Here is a 15,477-nt window from a genome sequence, read left to right as displayed (position 1 = left end):
AAAGGCTTCACTTAGAAGAGAGATTGATGGGAGAGACTTGGGTTCCTACTTGGATCATGGATGGCTCCTCATGGATCACTGGCCCTGAACGACTGTCCAGACAAAGTGTTTAGATCAGGGCTCTGTTGAGTCAACTCCAAACGGTCCCCCCAAAGTTTAAGGACATTGTTTATGTTAATGGGGATCTGAAGAACAGACGCACTGATGATCACAACCCCCCATGAGAGGAACGTTCTGGGGAAACAATGGACCACTTCTTACTTTAACATTGATGTCTACAAACAAGTCTCTGCTGCCTTGGCCATTCCTTGTCTCTCTGGTTGTAGTTACCAGGAGTGGGCCTATGGGGGTTATGATTTGGGAACTCTTTTCTTAGTCAGCTCTGTTGTCCGCTTTTACAGCTGGAGTGCACGGTGCAAGGTTTCTCTGAGGCGTGAGGTCCTCTCCTGTCCAGTGGTGGTGGAGATGATACTGGGGGAGCTCGGGAAGATATAAAAGGTGAGACAGAGGATGGAGAGACAAAGGATGGATGAAGCAAGGTGGAAGGGTCTATGGAGGGACATTCAGTTTGATCCACCGTGAGTCGTTTGCTAATCCTGATGTCTCTTTGGTGTTGGGCTAATTCTTTTCACCCCCGTAGATTTTTGCTGTTTTATATTTTTCTGAAAGGAATCATATGGTTTTAGGTGAGTAGCCCAATGGTTTACCTTCCTGGAGTCAGAGTTTTGTTTTGTTTTGTTATGATCAGAGTCAGTCAGCCTGTGCCACTTGTTTTGAACACGAAAAGAACTGCAATATTTATATAGAGAATACAACTGTATAGTGTAAATAGCTTTATTCTGTAAGTTATGCAAATAAGTTTAGGTATATATTGCAAATGTATATGAATGTTTATTTGGTATGCTATTTATTTAGCTTTGTTTGTATCAGGACTTAATAAAGAAAAATTTCCACTGTACTAAGCACAATTCAGCAGGAACAGTCCCTAAGTTTGCTCATAGTCTGTACAGAGAGATCCCATAAAACTATGGCAGCATAGGTATTCCCTGTACTAAGCACAATTCAGCAGGAACAGTCCCTAAGTTTGCTCATAGTCTGTACAGAGAGATCCCATAAAACTATGGCAGTATAGGTATTCCCTGTACTAAGCACAATTCAGCAGGAACAGTCCCTAAGTTTGCTCATAGTCTGTACAGAGAGATCCCATAAAACTATGGTACATAGGTATTCCCTGTACTAAGCACAATTCAGCAGGAACAGTCCCTAAGTTTGCTCATAGTCTGTACAGAGAGATCCCATAAAACTATGGTACATAGGTATTCCTCTGTACTAAGCACAATTCAGCAGGAACAGTCCCTAAGTTTGCTCATAGTCTGTACAGAGAGATCCCATAAAACTATGGCAGCATAGGTATTCCCTGTACTAAGCACAATTCAGCAGGAACAGCCCCTAAGTTTGCTCATAGTCTGTACAGAGAGATCCCATAAAACTATGGCAGTATAGGTATTCCTCTGTACTAAGCACAATTCAGCAGGAACCGTCCCTAAGTTTGCTCATAGTCTGTACAGAGAGATCCCATAAAACTATGGCAGCATAGGTATTCCCTGTACTAAGCACAATTCAGCAGGAACAGTCCCTAAGTTTGCTCATAGTCTGTACAGAGAGATCCCATAAAACTATGGTACATAGGTATTCCCTGTACTAAGCACAATTCAGCAGGAACAGTCCCTAAGTTTGCTCATAGTCTGTACAGAGAGATCCCATAAAACTATGGCACATAGGTATTCCCTGTACTAAGCACAATTCAGCAGGAACAGTCCCTAAGTTTGCTCATAGTCTGTACAGAGAGATCCCATAAAACTATGGTACATAGGTATTCCCTGTACTAAGCACAATTCAGCAGGAACAGTCCCTAAGTTTGCTCATAGTCTGTACAGAGAGATCCCATAAAACTATGGTACATAGGTATTCCTCTGTACTAAGCACAATTCAGCAGGAACAGTCCCTAAGTTTGCTCATAGTCTGTACAGAGAGATCCCATAAAACTATGGCAGCATAGGTATTCCCTGTACTAAGCACAATTCAGCAGGAACAGCCCCTAAGTTTGCTCATAGTCTGTACAGAGAGATCCCATAAAACTATGGCAGTATAGGTATTCCTCTGTACTAAGCACAATTCAGCAGGAACCGTCCCTAAGTTTGCTCATAGTCTGTACAGAGAGATCCCATAAAACTATGGCAGTATAGGTATTCCCTGTACTAAGCACAATTCAGCAGGAACAGCCCCCTAAGTTTGCTCATAGTCTGTACAGAGAGATCCCATAAAACTATGGTACATAGGTATTCCCTGTACTAAGCACAATTCAGCAGGAACAGTCCCTAAGTTTGCTTATAGTCTGTACAGAGAGATCCCATAAAACTATGGCACATAGGTATTCCCTGTACTAAGCATAATTCAGCAGGAACAGTCCCTAAGTTTGCTCATAGTCTGTACAGAGAGATCCCATAAAACTATGGTACATAGGTATTCCCTGTACTAAGCACAATTCAGCAGGAACAGTCCCTAAGTTTGCTTATAGTCTGTACAGAGAGATCCCATAAAACTATGGCAGCACAATTCAGCAGGAACAGAACAGAACTCATAGTCTGGACAGAGAGATCCCATAAAACTACAATTCTGCACAATTTAGGGGACATTTATATGACAGGAGGGGGACACCTAGAAGCCCTCACTCACCCAACTGAATTCAGAGCAGCCAAACCAAAGCAGCACTGAACTCATGGGACACAGATCTCTGCACTTTGTTATTAAGCCCAAAGGCCGGCACTGCTGTGGGTGAAGTAAATGAGCCGTGTGAGTGGGAAAATTAAAATGTAAGGGAAATAAAGGCAAGGGCCACATCAGGTTGTACCTTCCAGCAAGGTGAGGGCAGTGAGGAGCTGACAGTTGCACAAGGCTGAATGATCAAACTGTTGGTTAAAGTGTGGGAGGAGCCCGTTCTGGTATTAAACTCCGGACGCAGCACTGCCCTCCCCTCTGCAAACTCCACATCTTTCCACCAGACTGGGGTTTAGGCTCCACCCACTACTCTGTCCCACACTCTTTATTCACCAGCGCTCAGCAATCTCCCCCCAGTCTGTGAGTCTCCCCATTGCGTCAGACAGGTAAGAAAACTGGCTCAGCAGCCTTAGAATATGTTCTTCCTTGTAGAGCTTGCAATCTATGTGTGTAGAGCCCATTTACTTTATATGCCTGATGGAGTACACACCCAAGAGCTTGCAATCTAACTATTAGTCTTTACACTGAAGTTTGAAACTCTTCACCCCCTCACTCACTTCAACATCAACTCCCTGCGCCCTCTGCGGGATGCTGATGCCAGAAATTTTTTGGAGAATTCAGCAGATTCCTCCATTGGATCCAGAGGGAGAAGCAGCCGGAATTCAGTTTTCCCGAGCAGTGAACCTTGTAGATTGGGTGGGGCGCTGAGTCTGATGAGACTTGCCAAGGAACACGATGATTTAATTACAAGACAAATAATACGTGATTGTGCCAGGAGGAAACGCTTCGGAACAAAGATGTGGGCAATAAAGAGGGCAAATGTATTTCTCCAGGTAAGTGGGCAACTGTGTAGGTGGCGGGCTCTCATCTCGGCTCCCTCTGAAGTGGAGGAGGGGAGACTGGGGCAGAAAGACTGAGCTACACTATTTGGGGCCACCATCCCCCGGGCACACACCCCAATGTCCCCCAGGATTACTTCTGTTCTCAGACCCCTTGACTACTTACCCATCTCATTAAAAATAAGAAAAAGCTCTGGCCAAAATTCTCTCCAAACGCCTTAACAAAGTTATAACCTCAATCGTCCTCCCAGACCAAACAGGTTTCATGCCCAATAAAAGTACGGCTATAAACTTACGCAGATTACATACCCATGTGCAAGCCACTCATATGAACGGAGGTACCAGACTTATAGCGGCATTAGACGCCACTAAAGCCTTTGACTCGGTTGAATAGCCCTACCTATGGAAAACCCTAGCGATGTTTGGTATAGGCCCTACCTTCATAGCTTGGCTTAAACTCCTCTACCTAAACCCAGTTGCGCAGGTCAGAGTCAATAACACTCTCTCCAGAGCCTTCCCTCTTACCCGAGACACCAGATAGGGCTGCCCCTTCTCTCCCCTCCTTTTTTGCCTTAGCAATAGAGCCCTATGCCATTATGGTCCGACAAACCCCTGAAATGAATGGACTCAAATATGGGAAATTGGAGGAAAAAATTGCACTATATGCAGATGATCTTCTACTACTCTTAGCTGACCCACATGACTCACACTGGCGCTCTGCCTAGCTGACAAGTTTGGCACATACAGTCTGGTTATAAATAAAGGGAAATCAAGTTTATTTACTCTAGAAACTGGCAGAGAGTAGGTGCAATTCAGGGGCTGCGGTGGGTATCCAGCTTTAAATATCTTGGTGTGATTATCTCACCAAGCACACAAAACTATGTAACAGAAAACATTGATCCTGTGATACAAGGTTTCAAAAACACTGTTAGCCAGTGGCCAGTGGGCCGGCTTACCTCTAATGGTATGGGGCAGGGTCAACCTATTCAAAATGGTATACCTACCCAAATTCTTAGACTTTCTGCAGAATACCCCAATATGGATACCCCCGCAGGTCTTTAAACGCATTGACGCTATCTCTTTCCCTTTATCTGGGCAAACAAACCCCCTAGAGTCAACAAGCTAACACTCCAGGCTCCATTGAATAAGGGGGAATTAGCCCTTCCGCATCTGCAAATGTATTACTATGCAAGTCAACTAGTGCTCATACATAACTGGTTTAATCCCGACCTCGAAAACCCACACACAGCTTTACACGCCACGCTGGCGGGCTCTTTTGAAGCAATTAGAAATATGCCTTACAGGAAAGCCAAAGACACCCCTGAACTGCCCCACACACTAAGCTGCCCACAAAGAGCCTGGATGCTTGCCACTAAAGTTCAAAAGCTGCAAGCCCCCCATCCCCCTATACTAGAAACTCCAACCTGCAGCACCTACTTCATCTACCGGACTTTAAGTACTGGCCAAAATTAGGGGTCAGACACCTATCAGATCTCTTAGTTAACAGCACCTTCCGACTCTTACCCAACTAGCGACTAAACTAAACCATCCAAACATAGCTTGGCACCAATATTTCCAACTCAGACACTTCTGCGGCCCAATTTGGTAGCCTGGCAATCTGTACAAAAACCCAACCACATGAAGACAGGCTATGGGACCCAAATCCACAAAAGCTGGTCTCTGGGCTGTACAAAACACTGATATCCACCATCAATAGTCCATTGAACAAAGCAAAAACCAAGTGGAATGACCTTATTCCTGCTCTAGATGATGATATGTGGGAAGATGCAATAGGGGAACTATACAGCTTTCTAATCTCTACAAAGGATGGTACAATTCCGTATCATACATTGTACATATATTACTCCAATCAGGCTCAAAGCCATGGGCAAAAGTCCCAATGGAGACTGTCCCAAATACCAGCACCCGGACGCTGATTTCTTTCATTTGCTTTGGTCATGCCCCTTGATACAAAGATTCTGGGCCAAGATAATAGCCTACCTGACTAATGAAATTCTGCTCCCTGGAGCACTAACACCAGAGGTGTGCCTACTGGGACTGGTGGCACCTCTAAATAAAACGAGCTATTTACTAAAAATCCTTCTATTTTACGCCAAAAAGCAGATTGCAATGACATGGATGAGCCCACAACCCCCCACAGTAAAAAAAAAAAAATAAGAAAAAGCAGTAAAAACCCCACACTTCCTTATTAAAACTGATTGGGGTCTAATTGTCATAACTTATTTATGTTTTTGGTGCAATTGTAATCACCTGCTCAGTTCCCAATCAATTTGGCGCCAACATACAGTTAATTATTGTGCTATTTATAATAAATTCATTGATGAAAGTGCTTGTGCTATAAATCAAGTGCTGCGACTTCCAATCATTTTATTCCTACGCACAATTAATGAATAAGCTAAACGTTTCATTATTCCCATATCAAATAATTAAAGTGCCGGTGCTATAATTATCATTTTCAAAGTGAGTTCATAATATTAACAAGTTTTAAATAAAGCGTCAGCAATTCATGAATAAAAGATGAGAAATGGAAAATAGTTCAGAGGTGGAGTTGTCCCAAAGAAACTAGCGGCAATTTTCTGAGCCCGGGGACATCACACGGAGGAGAAAGACAGAACATTGAGGACTGGGGTCTCGTATACGACATTTAACTAACTTGTTACAGAAAACGAACTTTACTATAAAACCAACAAATCCTCAGTGCCTTAGAATAAAATGAGAATCAAGAGATTGAATGCTGCGCTTGTAGCGCTACAACTCCATTAAAATTCTATAGATCTGTAGTAAAATTCTATAATAATGGATAAACCGCGCTTCCCCAAAAATGTAATGGTTTCATCCAATTCTCCCATACAGCAGGAAGTAGTGGAGTTAATTCGGTTTATCCTTCACTATAATTACTTTACCTTTAACAGGAAGTTCTATCTACAAAGTCAGGGAATGGGAACTTCCTGTGCCCCATCATATTCTAACTTGTTCCTGGGATTCTGGGTCCCCAATAGAATGATAAATTATAATTGGTTTACACACCTCAGCCAAAGCTGATGGGTATTTGAAAGTGAATAAGTTAAAAATTATTAATATTAATTGTCCAATTCGAGACCAGCATTGAAGAAAAGCCTCTGTTGGGGGCCTTTTTTATTAACATTAATCAACTGGCAGCATTTTGGTGGTAATGAATTTAGTCAACCTTTCTTAATTAATTTGTGGTATTCCTGTTTTTACTTAATTTATTACCTTTACTTGTGCAGGCAAGTACCTTTACTTGGTTATTAAAGTCATGAATTTGGAATAAAATCGGCACTAGCACTTTAATTAATCATTCAACTTAGTATTTTAGAATTTAAGTAATTTATGTTTTTATTCCCTCACACAGGAAGAACGTGTAATCCTGCCCTGCGAGACAGAATGATTCACCCTCCTGCAAAACTGGTGAGGGGGATGCCCATACTGGGACCCTTTGCAGAAAACTGGGAGAACGTCGAGAAGTTCCAGGCCAGACCAGACGATCTGCTGATCTGCACGTACCCCAAGTCTGGTGAGTGGCTGCCTATCCGTAGAAACAGATAGGTGCATTAGATTCCCCTTATATCCCAGTAGAGAAGAACCATGATGCAACAATATGGCGGCAGTGCGCCAATAATGGCCAATTACAAGTTCCCTCAATCTGCTATTGAACCACCAGAAGGAACAGCCGGTATTATTGTTACTGTGGGACATGTTATTTCTGCAGATGCAGATATATATTATATAAAGAGGCAGAAATACCAGCCAGGGTATTTGGTGTCACTAGAAGGAATCCTCAGAGGTTGGACTACACTTCTTACTGTGGGAGGAGAACACTAAATGTCTCTGCCTCTCAGGTACCACCTGGATATGTGAGATTGTGGATCAAATTCTTGCTGTAAACAACGCTGAAGGGTGCAAGAATGCGGCCATATTTGAACGGGTGCCCTTCCTGGAGTATGCAGTGCCCAACATGATTTCAGGTGATTGGTGCAAGACTCATATACAAGTTATACAAGTGGAAGCCACACTGTGTCTCCCTGCTTCTTCCACATTAATATCCATTTCATTTCTCTCTTCTTTTGGACATCCCAGGCACAGCCGCCCTGGACCAACGGGCATCCCCTCGTATCATCAAGACCCATCTTCCAGTGGAACTTCTACCCAAGAGCTTCTGGGACAATAAAGTTAAGGTACAGTATGAAACTTGTCTCTCATCAGGAGCTGTACAATGGTTAAACCGTGCGGGTGAAACAGTCAACTCAAACGTTCTCCACTGTTAAAAACCCTCTTTCTTGGTCTGAGTGGACTGAGTTGCAGATACACATGGAGTCTAATAAATGCAAGTAGTGACCTCTGACCTCTCTATTCTCAGATCATATATGTAGCTCGTAATGCCAAGGATGTGGCGGTGTCTTATTATCATTTCTACCAGATGGCAATTGTGCACCCAGAACCAGGAACATGGGATGAGTTCTTGGACTCTTACATTGAAGGGAAAGGTAAATCTCACCTTGAGGTGGACCTGTTGAATTCCAACATCAGTAGGCTCACGTGTGAGGGGTTGTCCCCCCTTAATGGTGGCACATTCCATGCAACATATTCATACAACCGGCATCCCTCTTTCCTACCGTATTTATTTACATATAGTATGTGGTAGAGGAGATATATGTTGAGGACATTGGCCAACTTTTCCAAACTGCAAAGAACCATGGGAGAAAGAGTATTTTAATGTATTAAATGGAGGAAACAATCTCAATAACTCCTCCTCCTCGCTGTGTGTTGCAGTGTGTTTTGGGCCGTGGAGCACTCATGTAAAAGGCTGGTGGCAGATGGCAAAGAAGTGGGATGTCCTATATCTGTTCTATGAAGACATGCTAGAGGTGGGAGTCTGCTATATCACATTTCTAAACATCTTGGTAGGGAGATATCATCAGGATCTAACCCCCCGTGGTACAGTCCTGTCTCATTCACTCACTTCCTTGAATTAGTGATGTGCTCCTTAACCACACTAGTGTATTCTTTGAGCAGGACCTAACACGTGAGATCAGGAAAGTGGTCAAGTTCATGGGGAAGGACCTCTCTAAGGAGCTTGTGGAGAAGATTGCAAGTCTCACCTCCTTCAAAGCCATGAAGGAGAACAAAAATTCCAACTACACAACGGTTCCAAGCTCTGTGATGGACCATTCCATCTCCCCCTTCATGAGGAAAGGTGAGGCTCCTAAACCTACTCTAACTAGTGAATTGTTATTGGCGAATAAATTTGGCGAACTTCCGTGCTTCACCACCAGTGAATAAATTCACAAAACTGCCGTGAAAATTCACAAGTGTCAAAAATTTTGTATGCACGTCCGAAAAGTCGCTTGCGTCAAAACCATCGCGCGCCAACATTACTCTGACGTCCATTGACGTCCAATTCATGCTTTTCAAATTTTTCACAGTTTTGCAAATTTCCTAGGAAATTTGTGAATTTTCTGGGGAAGCAAAATGGGACAAATTCACCCATCCATACTACTGAACATGTTCTCCTAGATCTTTGCTCACAGAGTAGTGGGGTTTGGAAGGGTTGTACTGCTATATTATTATAGTTGCACCCCACTTCATATTCGTCTCTCCTGTGCCTCTAGGTGTGTGCGGCGATTGGAAGAACCAGTTCTCAGTGGCTCAAAATGAGAAGTTTGATAAATATTACCAGAGAGAGATGGCGGATTGTGATTTATCCTTCCGTTCCTAAGCTGCCCATCAACTACAGTCTCCCTAAGGTCAGTGAATGGTGAAGGAAACCGGAGAGCCTTCCAGTGTAAATAAATGTAGTTTTTATTAAAGCACTACATGATTTGGACCTCAAAGGTCCTCAACTTGCACCAGAGGAAGGAACCGAAACACGAAACATGTAGCGCTTTAATAAAAACTACATTTATTCACACTGGAAGGTTCTCCGGTTTCCTTCATCATTCATGGTACTGCTGTGGAGATCGGTTGGAGGATCGGTTGGGAAATAATTGATTATATTGTACTTCCTAAGTTCAGCTCTAGCTTTCCCTTTAACTACTCATGTCTCGGCATGGAGCAAACATTTCTCTTCCATTGTATTCTTTGCATTGAACATTTGGGATGATGGGAAAGGACTTCTGGTTTCTGCTGAAAGTCTAAAGTGATGTGTTGAGTTCCAATTTCAATGTATTGCTTCAGGAATAAAGACTATGAAACTCATCGTTGCAGGACTATTCTTTATGAGTGAGCTATCGACTTGCAGGACTTTATAGAAATTCATTTTATCCGTTGAAGAACCGTAGGCAGAATTTGGTCACATCCATTCACAGTGGTGCCGTTGTCACAGAGATTCTCCATTCTTTGGGCATTAGCAGAACAAAGCAAATAACATTCAATCCTTGGATAAATACTTCGCTGTATCTGCATTTTTGTTGGAGAAGCTTAAAGGATTTGTGTTGGTTCCACCCCTGTTTTACTTGTTCATTTCTTTCCATCTTGAACTACTGTAACCCTATGTGACCTGAGCCAGGATTAACCCAATATTCCCACCAGGCAGAAAGAGAACATGACCGGTGTTTTCTGGAGGGTTTTACAGTCATAAGCTCCTTATCTCTGATTGGTTGAGAGAGTAGTACAGAAAGTTTATATGAAAAATCAGATGTCACACACTCCAGCAATTGGGCTAAATCATTCTTGTGGTTTATTTGAGATCTTCACACAAAGTTTCGGAGGTACAACCTCCTTTCTCAAGTGCTCTCACTTGAGCACAAGACATGGAGTGCAGGGTCCAAGGAAATAACCACATATGAAAACGATACAAGTACTGATAAATGTGACTTCACCTTTCCATCAATTAAATTTGAGAACTCATATATGAAGGATAAAACTTAACTTTTAATAAATAATTAAGAAAAAGTGTCCAATGAAAATCATTTAAAACAGGAGCAGGGGTCGGAACAACTGGAGGCAATGGGCTCGCAGCATAAATGTAAAGCAAATGAAAAAGAGGATTTGTAGGCTGCCTAACGGGTGTGCTATATTGAAACCTAAGGCAGGACCTGGTAGTTAGTTGCGCAATCGGTTAGTTCTACCCCTTCGATCCACTTGGAACACCAACCCTTTCACCCACATAGAGTTCCCTCCCGACTATGGATAGATTGATGCCTCTTATTTTAAGTCTGGTTCTGACATCCTGACTAACCCTTACTAACCTTGACTAACCCTTATAACCCTTACTAACCCTGACTAACCCTTACTAACCCTGACTAACCCTTACTAGCTCTGAATAACCCTTACTAACCTTGACTAACCCTTATAGCCCTGATTAACCTTTACTAACCCTGACTAACCCTTACTAGCCCTGACTAACTCTTACTAACCCTGACTAACCTTTACTAACCCTGACTAACCTTTACTAACCCTTACTAACCCTTACTAACCCTGACTAACCTTTACTAGCCTTTACTAACCCTGACTAACCTTTACTAAAATTGTGCCTGACGCACCTTTCACCAGCGTTTCCATATGAACTCCTACTTCATGAGGTCCCTCCCACCTATTGGCAGTCACAGACCCAACTGTAATGACCCCTCCCACTCAGACATTTCCAGTCCCACAAAATTCTCTTGTTCTGTTCCCCCCCCCCAGTTCCCTTTGTGTCCAGTAAATGTGCTCATTGCTGAACTCCCATGAACCTGCAGTAAAGAGCTGGGAGTTATCAGTTGGCCCCACCCCTGGCTCCGGTTTCCACAGTCTTTTCCTGGAATTCCTGGATCCTTTGTGCCTCTGGGGCAGGTGGGGCAGTGAATTAAAGTCTATTGTTTCTGTATTCAGATTTTATAGGCATCTGCTGGGAGGAGATGTTGGACTTTTTACCTGCAATTCCTTTTTTCAGCTTTATATTTACTGAAGAATTGGGTTTCATTTATTAAAGGGGACAGTGCTTAATAAACCCCCTGACCCTGTAGGTACTGATGAGCCCCTCCATGGAGCTGCTACAGGGAGTCTGATTTAAAGGAGAAGAAAAGGTAACAGGTCCTTCCACCAAAAAACAAGACAAGGGTGACCTCCATTCTATTATTCTTTTAGCTAAATAAATATTGGCTATAGGACATAGGGGTTCCCTGCCAGTCTGTTCCACCCATTTCCCACATTTGTGCCACTGCAGCTGGTGAAGGAGATGTCTGTCCAGCACAAACCCCAATTCTGGTGAGGCACTGAAAGGGTTACTGGGCAGGGCATCTCTTGCCATTCTGTACTATAGACCCACTGCAGCTTCTCATGGATTCTCCTTGGCTGCAGAGAGTAAAGTAAAGTACTTAGCTGATGTATATACAGCACACAGGGATCAGTACAGCAGTCCTAACGCTGGACTCTAACACTTTTTCAGCTAGTCCTCTTTATTGGCTAATAAATCTACCACTGAGGGCAATGGCTATGTCAATTATATTCAAATTAATATGAGAAAAAGGAAACATGTACCAAACACTCCCCCCGAGCAACACATATAGTAGTGTTACATGTAGTGATGGGCGAAATTCGCGAAACAGCGAAAAATTCGTGAAACAGCGCCAGCGTCTCGTTTTTGACACCGGCGCCCGTTTTTGACGGGGGCAAATTTTTTTCGGGTGAATTTTCATGGGCGTTTCACAAATTTTTTTCGCTGGCGGTGACTTGCGCAAATAAATAAATTCGCCCATCACTAGTTACATGGTATTTCCTGCTAAATAAAGCAACATTACTAGGGCAAGATGGAGATAGTAGGACAAGAGGGAGACAGGCAAATTGGAGAGGCTTCAGATGGGTTTTTTGCCTTCCTCTGGATCAACTGGCAGATAGGTAGTTAATAAAAAAAAAAAAAAAAAAGGTTGAACTCGATGGACATGTGTCTTTTTTCAACCTTACTTACTATGTTACTATGTTACTATGTTACTATGTTACAGTAGGACAAGATGGAGACAGTAGGGCAAGATGGAGACGGTAGGACAAGATGGAGACAGTAGGACAAGATGGAGACAGAACGGCAAGATGGAGACAGTAGGGCAAGATGGAGACAGAAGAACAAGATGAAGACAGTAGGACAAGATGGAGACAGTAGGACTAGATAGAGACAGTAGGACAAGATGGAGACAGTAGGACAAGAGGGAGACAGTAGGACAAGAGGGAGACAGTAGGACAAGATGGAGACAGTAGGACAAGATGGAGACAGATGAACAAGATGAAGACAGTAGGACAAGATGGAGACAGTAGGACAAGGTGGAGACAGTAGGACAAGATGGAGACAGTAGGACAAGATAGAGACAGTAGGACAAGATGGAGACAGTAGGACAAGGTGGAGACAGTAGGACAAGATGGAGACAGTAGGACAAGATAGAGACAGTAGGACAAGATGGAGACAGTAGGACAAGAGTGAGACAGTAGGACAAGAGGGAGACAGTAGGACAAGATGGAGACAGTAGGACAAGATGGAGACAGTAGGACAAGGTGGAGACAGTAGGACAAGATGGAGACAGTAGGACAAGATAGAGACAGTAGGGCAAGATGGAGACAGTAGGACAAGAGGGAGACAGTAGGACAAGATGGAGACAGTAGGACAAGAGGGAGACAGTAGGACAAGAGGGAGACAGTAGGACAAGATGGAGACAGAAGAACAAGATAAAGACAGTAGGGCAAGATGGAGACGGTAGGGCAAGATGGAGACAGAAGAACAAGATGGAGACAGTAGGACAAGATAGAGACATGGGAATTTTCTCCCAAGCTTTGCATAATGAGAGCCAGGGATGATAATGCTACACTAAGAGACATAATTCACGCATTCAGAAACATATACTTTCAAAGAAGGAGAAAATACTGACACATATGTCACAGATCAAAACCTGTTGTCAGTTAGCTAGAAGTCCGCTTTTCAAGGCATAACCTTCAAGATATGCAATTTTCTGTGGTAATATGAGCACAAAGCAATGGCAGCACAGAGTGAGCTGTGAAAATGGCCAAGAATATTCAGATATCTACACACAGAAGTCTACCTTCTCTTTAGGAAATACACTGTTACCACTTACCCTGGTGGTCTAGGGATTTGTGGGGGTCGGTGGGGACGCCCGCTGCTCCTCGTCTTGTAAACCACTGGTTCCTTAAGGCGCACGTGGCGCACACTTACTCCTTTTAGAGGCGCATTTGACGACGTCAGCGCACAATGGAGCCAAATTCAAATATTTAAAGGGGACTTTGTGTTATTTTCAATTGCTGTTGTTGGTTCATCTTTTGATAGTTCCTGGGTGTTTTTCTGATATCTGTCTCCTGTTTTTGACCCCTGCCTGCCTGATTAATCTGAATTCCATGATCCTGACCTTGGCTTGTTACCTGACTATTATGAAATCTGTTATCCGACCCGTGTCTGTCCTGACTCTTCTTGATTGATCTCCCAGGTTTGACCCCTGCTTGTTTGACTCTGCTTGTATTCTGCCTGCACCGACCCGGCCTGATTTTGGAGATGCTTTCTGTCTTCTCCCTGAACTGTGACCTTTCACCCAAAAGACTGTCCAGAACCCTTAGCTTGGCTCTCTCTTTATAAGACCTGGCGGCATCCAATTAGCTGAGGGCTCCTGAGGTGAAAGGCGACTGTTAAAGGCAGAAGCAAGAGCCAAGACCAGAGAGCCTACACTGGTTCTGGATTTATGGTGCCGATCGTGACATACACTGACACAAAACTAAAGAACTTCCGAACCCAAAGCTTGCTGATAGCATCACCCCAAACTGTACAACAAATGTGCAACTCTTCAGAAAAATGATTGGCTTAAATCACTGGATAAATAAAGCAAGACTGGCATATGGCCAAATTCATAGAGAACCTAGGACATGGTTCACACCTAGCTGTACTAGAGTAAGGGATGGTACTGAGAAGTACTGTAGTGCATTTCTAAATAAAGTGATTACGGATTAAAGAGATGGGTTCTCCAGAGTGATATCTACAATTCGTGAAAGTTTGGAAGGTTTGGTGGTATCTTACTCTGAAAGTGAATCTTGTATACATGACAACTATGGATTACATCATCAACAAAAAGTGTATCTCTATGGTACTGAGAAGAAATTATAAACATATAAATGAGACTAGAGAACCCTATGACCAGAAGTCACACAGACTAGTTGATGAAGATCAAACTATGCCATCAATTCTAGCAGATTCCAGCACAGCAAGAGCAATTATGTGGGGAACAAGAGTGATCTTCCTAGAAATGGCCTGGATAAGGAGGGTCTTCACTTACACTCACTCACCCAGCTAATCCCTCACTACTCAATCACACACTTGCATAGACTCATGGCCAAACCGCTAGCCATTCCTCTTCCTGCTGGTGCAGTCACCATTCAGACCCTGCCTCTGGATATATAGGCACCCGTACCACATCCATCTGAAACTGTCACATAGAGAGAGCGGGTAAGGGTTTTTTTCACAGAACAGATGAAAGTTAATTAATACATAGACAAATAAACTGGTAAAAATAACAGTCTATGTGCCTGCAGCCCTTCAGCCTAACGGCCCCATTCACCAAATTCATTTATTCTCTTATCCCTTTCCCCAGGAAGTAACGTTCTCAGGAAAGTCCTTACATGATCAAAACTCATCTTACAGTGGAAGTTCTGAGAGCTTCTAGGAAAAGAACTGCAAACGGTCAAACTCATTTCATAAGGCACAGATTGTATTTATTGCTACTAAGTGCTGCTTGTAGCTTTATCATTCAGCTTGGAGTTGTGGACTGTACCTGTAGAGACCAGGCTGGAGTTGTAGAGGCTTATTGCATCTACAGAGCTTCTATTTATAAAGACCAAGTTGTTGTTGGAGAGTTCA

General features: G+C 43.2%; 1 protein-coding gene across 2 annotated transcripts; it reads left to right on the top strand.

Moving 5' to 3' along the window:
- The first annotated feature begins 3,101 nt into the window (after nt 1-3,101).
- Nucleotides 3,102-9,854, top strand: sult1a1.S (sulfotransferase family 1A member 1 S homeolog). 2 transcript variants are annotated; one of them, NM_001094083.1, is given in 8 exon segments: nt 3,102-3,164; nt 7,012-7,173; nt 7,499-7,624; nt 7,737-7,834; nt 8,017-8,143; nt 8,430-8,524; nt 8,673-8,853; nt 9,269-9,854. In NM_001094083.1, coding segments are annotated over 7 exon segments (831 nt in total). In that variant the 5' UTR covers nt 3,102-3,164; nt 7,012-7,076; the 3' UTR covers nt 9,376-9,854.
- The last annotated feature ends 5,623 nt before the right edge of the window (nt 9,855-15,477 follow it).

The sequence above is a fragment of the Xenopus laevis genome, chromosome 9_10S (genome assembly GCF_017654675.1).
Source record: "Xenopus laevis strain J_2021 chromosome 9_10S, Xenopus_laevis_v10.1, whole genome shotgun sequence".
NCBI classification, from domain to species: Eukaryota; Metazoa; Chordata; class Amphibia; order Anura; family Pipidae; genus Xenopus; species Xenopus laevis.
This window is presented reverse-complemented; position numbering and strand designations above follow the sequence as displayed.

What these genes read in the sequence shown, in the direction of transcription:
- sult1a1.S (XM_041577808.1), top strand. Translation starts at nt 7,044, where the DNA reads ATGATTCACCCTCCTGCAAAACTGGTGAGGGGGATGCCCATACTGGGA. An exon ending in CTGCACGTACCCCAAGTCTG is followed by an intron (nt 7,174 to 7,498) that starts GTGAGTGGCTGC and finishes TCTGCCTCTCAG; the next exon opens with GTACCACCTGGATATGTGAG. An exon ending in AGTGCCCAACATGATTTCAG is followed by an intron (nt 7,625 to 7,736) that starts GTGATTGGTGCA and finishes TGGACATCCCAG; the next exon opens with GCACAGCCGCCCTGGACCAA.